Consider the following 6,526-nt stretch of genomic DNA (forward strand, 5'->3'; position numbering starts at 1 on the left):
AACAAAATTTCTAAATTAGGTGCCAATCCATCGAGTAGATGTTAAGATATAACAGAGGATTAGTGAAAAATGGTGGTGCTCAGGAAGAAGTCACAAATCATAACGCTAAGGGATTGGTCAGGAGACCACCAAAGTAACGTGAATGCATTCTCTGTGGATTTCTGGAAATCTACCCAACAGTTTCAGTTTCAACACAAGTGATGGTCCAACAGACACTGTCATCCATAGTGTCACTGCCGGCATCAATAATAAAAAAAGATATTCGTTTTTATAAGAAAAACATTGTTACTATTATCAGCATTACAAGTTGTTAAAGTTACTTACAGTGTGGAACGTAGAGCAGAAGTTGTCTAAATAAATCCCAGCATTGAAAATCTCTTCATGTGTCGTGTCAAAAAATTCCTTTGACTTTAAACTTTAACTTTTGTCTCAAATGCACTTTACATGCAGAAGAGTGCGCTATCATCTGGCCGTGCCAAAGTCAAAAATCCCTCCATCCACTATCTATACACCGCTTAATCCTCACTAGGGTTGCGGGGGGCTGGAGCCTATGCCAGATGACTTAGGGCAAAGGCAGGGGACACCCTGGACAGGTCGCCAGTCTATCGCAAGGCTCCACTTAGAGACAGACAACCAAACACAATCACCAATCACCAATTGACCTCAACATGTTTCTGGACTGTGGCAGGAAGCCAGAGAACCCAGAGAGAACCCACGTTGCACGGGGAGAACCTGCAAACTCCACGTAGAAAGATCCCGGATGTCCTCACAGGGACGCAAACTGGTGACCTTCTAGCTGCAAGGCGACAGCACTAACCACTGAGCCACCTTGCAGTCCACAAGGTCAAAAATCTATAGGGAAAATATGCTGAAGTCATTAAGTCATTCTTGGTATTTGTAAATTTCATTTTTTTGATTCTTGCTTTGAGAGGACTTGCACAGTAGATAAATACTACTGTTGTATTTGGCTACAAAAAGGTCAGAATAAATAAAAAGAGTTTAAAAATAACATGACTTTAAGGAAACACAACTGATATTCATGTGAAGCAGGCAGTGAGCCGTAAGTGCTCTTCAAAGAATCTGATGCGATTGTGATGATGCCACATTTTTCAACAAACATCAGCATGTGTGAGAAAAAAAAAGATCATATTTTTAAATGATAACAGATTCTTGAGAGCACATGGAATCCATTATTGAGGCGATTTGTTATGTCGTCAAATTACTAAAGCAGGAAATAGCACTACTGAATAAATCACGCGTAGTTCAGTGTCTGGAAATGAGCATGGGTGTCTGGGTGCGTGGGGGTGGGGGGTAGGGGGGTGGGATGTGGCTTTGCTGTTTCGATGTTGGAACACGGCAGAGGTCGATTCAGAAATTTTTCAACACAGTGACAACCAGACACTAGCTCACTAGCATGGAACAGCACAGACACTGATTACACAATCCCAACTCTGTTTACGAATATGAGTCACGCAGGCATCAGGGATCAAATCAAAGGTTTGAGAGAAGGACCTTGTTCATGGGACAAAGAGGCATTTCAACACCCACACATCTTTGCTTTGAGAGTTAAAATTCAAGGGCTAAAAAGGAGGTCTTAATGTGTTGATGTTAATTGCATGTGCCTGTATTCCACTGTACCTGTTTGTTTATGTTTTTAGCAAAATGCGGAGATCTGCTCTTCAGAAGTGTTACCAGGTCCGCGTACACATCACTTGTTCGCTCGTAGCCACTCTCCTCCCCCTCCTGTTTTATGCCCTGTGAAAACAAAGTGAAAAACAGCTTCATTAATTCTAAAAACCACAATTATAATGTGGCCCACATGTCAGCTGGAATAGCTGAGGTTAGAAAGCTCAGAGTATCTCCAGGCAGCCTTAGAGTGTAAAACCATGTAAACCGCTAAATTAAGTTTAAGACACTACTGCGCTTTGAGGTTTCATTTGCATCGATGTCCCCTGCTCAGTTTTAGGTTGGACTTTTTTCACCTTGCTGGAACCATTTCCAGGTGAAGAAACAGAGACAGGAAACCTAGGGCTTGTCAGCGAAGTAATTGAAAGGTGCTGCAGCGTGCACAATTCTTTCTTGGAAATGATTGCAAACAGGTTCAGAGAGATTCCTGACGTCTGACAAGTATCCAGAAGCTGTGTACATAATAGCAGACTTTGGGACGTTTGGGGGGGGTCCCAGATATGTGATTTGTTTTTGACCATACAGATTTGAGTTCTATAATTGATGTGTTTGGGTTTGACTTAAATAGGCACATGCTACAGTGACTTTTAACAGCATTTTGTTGTTTAGCGATATTCACTGTATTCTAAACAGCTTTAACGCCACTGGATTAAGGCAATCAGCCCTTAAAGAAAGCACTTGCCTGGTGTCTGAAGGTGTTGGATGCCATAGAGCACTGCCTCCCATGCTTGTTACTATTGCATGTGGCTGTCTCACAGACCATTCTAACTGTACAGCCAATGTACAGAGAGACTTTAACTTGACAGAAGGGATTATTCATGGCATCAATTTTAAAAAGTAGCACTGTAGTCAGAGCTTCTACATGTATTGTTCTTACTTTACTTTGATCATTTTAAAGTCTGGTTATGTATCTCAACTGGATATCGTCTTTCTTTTTTTTTTGCAAAATGTGACACATCTTTGCCTGTTCAAGGTGTTTTATTTTTAAGTGAACTCCTTCAGAATCATTGTCAGTCATCTATCAGAACGTATTTACTAAAAAATGGATGTACATTTCTTGCAAGGATAAGGGAAACAGTATTTAATTGACTGCTGCAAGTAATATAGCCCACAGCGTTTCATCTTACTGGGGTTTTTCCTCCATAGAGGAATTTCTGACGGCCCCAAAGAAACTTTAGTCAGTGTCAAAAGAAAATCAACAAATTTCTAAATGATAAGAGTCAAGATCTAAAAACTGAATTTTTAAACTTGTATTGTTGACTGGGGTTTCATTAACTCAGCACAGCAGACATTTCTATTACTCAGTGGTCAGAAAAGAGGGGGAGATGCATAGATGTCTGTCAAAAAAGTTCAGTATGCTTGAGCTGTAATGACTAATCAATGAATTGTCAATAACTGATTGTGACTTTTTCAAGACAAAAAGTCCAAATTCTCTAAGTCCAGTTCTTCCTAAATTTGAATATTTTCTTTCTGTGACAGTTAATTGATGATCCTTTTGGTTGGATTGTGGACAAAACAAGATATTTGAGAATGTCATCTCAGGCTTGAAAAATAATGATTAGTTGCAGCCCTTCAGTCTGTGGATTGATTGTGCTTGTGTCCTGATGTAATCACCCCCTGAAGGCCCATTCTGAGTAGCACAAACCCTTCTTCCTAGCCTTACCTCATTAAGAAAAACTCCAGCAGTGCTGTAGGTGATGTATAGGGTCTCAGCGTCACAAGGCTCAATCACAAGGTAACAAATCTCACCATGTACCTGTCTCCACAGAGGGGTGCGGCAGCCATTTGAAAATTCAAATTCTAAAAAACATGAACAAGAAAAGCAACTTCAAACTCATAGACGCCTTAGTGCAAACTTTTCTATATGAACCTCGGCATGACATCAAGTCACAAGAGGTTTGTCCTCACAGGAGGAAGGAAACACAGGGAAACTGAGAAATCCCAACGTATCTGGTCTGCTAAAGAGGACAACATAGAATTCCAAGGAGAACAGGTCTGAGCACAGGCTTGAGCCATAGTTTGTCTCGCAATATAAATCATCCACTAAAAAACTGAGCCACATATTTTGAAGCTGGTTTGCAGAGTATTTTTATAGAAGGTGTCAATTCAACCGCAGAAAAAGGGGACACAGACTGCATTCATCACTCTGTGTGTGCATGCTGCTGAACGCTTTGTTAAGGCATGATGAATACACTGCAATGAAGCAAAAAGCATGTGCTGACTAATGACTTGGTAAACTGGAATCTGACAGATATAATGACTTCCATGTCTTTTGTGGCGGCAGAGCACAGACTTTTTATGCTTTGTAATATCCAGCATTAGTGTTAATAGCAATTGCTTTCCTTGCAACCCAGTGAAATGTGGAGATAATTCAAACCTGATGTGTATCGAAGCGACTTCAACACCCTCTTTTCCCCGTCACTGCAGAGCTGCTTCAGCAACTCCACTTCATTCTTCGCTGCAGCGGGGTCAAGACTGACTTTTCTACAGTGAAAACGTAGGAAAGCAAAACAAAACAAAACAACAGATTCATTCATGGTTACTTTTCTAAACATGCTGCTTATTCCAATCAGATATAACCACATGCAAATCGGGTGGGATCTGCCTGAAAGAAGAAGCCGAGGAGGATATATGGTAATCTGATTGAATATGAAGAGGAGATAAAGAAGAAGCACCCACTCTGAGATTTCTTCAAGAAGCTTGCTGAGGATCTGTTTGTCCATTTTTTGGAGAAAGAGAAACAGCTTGCCTTTGACCTCCTTGGCTGGGTCTTTCACTTTGTCCACCACACTTAGGGCATCAGTTTGGGCGTCTTCTCTCTCCAAGGTAGTGGCGAAGCTCCTACCAAGAATCTTAACCACAGGGTCTCTGTTTTCTGAACAGCAGAAGAGGTTGGCTTTAGTGAATAGAACTCAAAGGCTGTGAGTTGGGTTTTTTTGAACTATCAATAGAGCTGACCTTAAATGTACTGTGTTTTTTCCCCACATGCGTTTCTTTACATAAACTTAGCTTACATTGCATCTCTTTAAAAATAAATCCACTGGCAATGGGAAATGAGTATCACTATATTCCTCATGTGTTCATGTGACAAACAAATACATATGAGCTTATCTCTCCTTGGCATTGCCCCTAAAGTAAATACATATCTGTAAAGAATTGCCAGTGGCAGCATAATTAGATGGTCGTAGAGAGTAACAAGGAGGACAAACAAATTAAGTCTGTGGGTTATGGAGGTATGCGGGTGGTTGGATTACTCAGGATGCAAATGGGATTCAAATCTCATCAAGCTTACCTTCTAGACATGCTCGAACCTCCTCCAGCTTCTTACCATCTGCCAGATGAACTAGTTTAGAGAGCTGGCTGAAGCTGCGTACATAAACAGCAGGAGGAGAGAGCTGCAACAATGGAAGCCCTTCACTATCTTTTTCGTGGGACTGTACAGCTGAGTCACTGAGTTGGAAATAAAACACAAGAAACTTTAATCCCACTGTTTTATCACTGCTATCATTTGTTTTATATTAAACTGCAAATACCAGAAAACATTAGGGAGATGCAACTATTTTTGTTTTTTTTACTTCTCCAGGTCCCAGCTTAGAGATACAAAGTAAACTACACACTGAAAGCAGACCAGAAATTCTGATGAAATCAAATGGAATGTTCTCAGTCCTACTGAAGCTGAAAAACACATTAATTATAGCCTACTGCTTTGACTATAGCCGAGGTAAAATACATTTGGACACTATGGTGACAGCATATCCTGCACAGGCACGTAATAGTGAAAGCACTGGCCAGCCAGCTGCCTGCTTCATGATTAGACCAACCTGATGTCATAGTCTGTTTTGAAATCAGATGCCACTAAAGTGGTCCTCCACTGGAGTGGCTCCTCAAACACATGCTCTGCCTCCTGTGGGTGTTGGGAACTGAACCGCTCCACAAAGCGCAGGATTTCTTTCAACAAGGACTCATTCATTGGTGTGAACTCCAGTTTGCCAGTACCGGAGCTGGCCGTGGTCCACTGGGCTGCCTTGGTCAGTGATAACCCCATGGTACCACCTGGAATATTGCGAAACATAATATTAGCGACCACTTTAACAGCGTGTGTGAACATCACCGAGCTGCAGCTTCTCAACTGTAAGGATCTAAGTATATTTGGGTTTGGGACTGTTGGTCGAAGAAACTGCCTTTACATATCTTTCATTCATCAACATTTTACACTTCCAACAATTAATAGATTATTCAAGTAATTTGCAGATTGTTTGATAATGGCAATCAGTGCTAGTTCAGCTCCATTATTTTAAATCAATATAAAATCAATTAGGATCAACATGTGTGCTTACATCACCAAGATCAGCTCATAATCTGTGTAACAGTCCTATTTAAATGGCTGCTGCCAAATTTGTAAAAGCTGCAGAGGTCTTCAAATGTTTAAACTGCATCTGTATAGATCTCAGTGTTACCCAGGCTGCTGCTGCTGAGAGGATTTTCATAATTTTCATTGGACAAACTGAAAAAGCCGTGGCTAAATCCCCTTATAAATAACGAGTCTTAATTCCCTGTACTCAATAATAACTCTTGATCTACTTGTGGTAAAGGGGTAGGGGTGGCATTAAATACTAAATATTTCTCCTTCTAATTACAAAGGAGATTAATGTTCGGATTGATTGCAGAACATTCTCAGCAGCTGAGGCTTAGCTCAGAAACATGTTGTGAGCAGCACAGAAACAGACAGGTGAGCTTTAGGGTAAACTCTGATGTGTTAGTCAATTATCTAGCCATAGGTTTAGCAGCTTAATCAAAAACAACACAAGAATTAGCTGTTGACATGGGTTATAGATAGTTC

At 40.8% G+C, this 6,526-nt stretch overlaps 1 protein-coding gene across 1 annotated transcript in view; it reads right to left on the reverse strand.

Annotated features, from left to right (window-relative positions):
• Window positions 1-5,731, reverse strand: part of odad2 (outer dynein arm docking complex subunit 2) — a 43,585-nt gene extending 37,854 nt beyond the window's left edge. The window contains exons 1-6 of the mRNA XM_008281251.1: window positions 5,508-5,731; window positions 4,979-5,136; window positions 4,366-4,561; window positions 4,064-4,170; window positions 3,350-3,486; window positions 1,639-1,755 (exon numbers count right to left, since the gene is read on the reverse strand). Coding sequence (XP_008279473.1) covers window positions 1,639-1,755; window positions 3,350-3,486; window positions 4,064-4,170; window positions 4,366-4,561; window positions 4,979-5,136; window positions 5,508-5,731 — 939 coding nt within the window. The remainder of the gene's footprint in view (window positions 1-1,638; window positions 1,756-3,349; window positions 3,487-4,063; window positions 4,171-4,365; window positions 4,562-4,978; window positions 5,137-5,507) is intronic.
• Window positions 5,732-6,526: the final 795 nt, after the last annotated feature.

Source organism: Stegastes partitus, unplaced genomic scaffold (assembly GCF_000690725.1).
Source record: "Stegastes partitus isolate 25-593 unplaced genomic scaffold, Stegastes_partitus-1.0.2 Scaffold227, whole genome shotgun sequence".
Taxonomy (NCBI): domain Eukaryota; kingdom Metazoa; phylum Chordata; class Actinopteri; family Pomacentridae; genus Stegastes; species Stegastes partitus.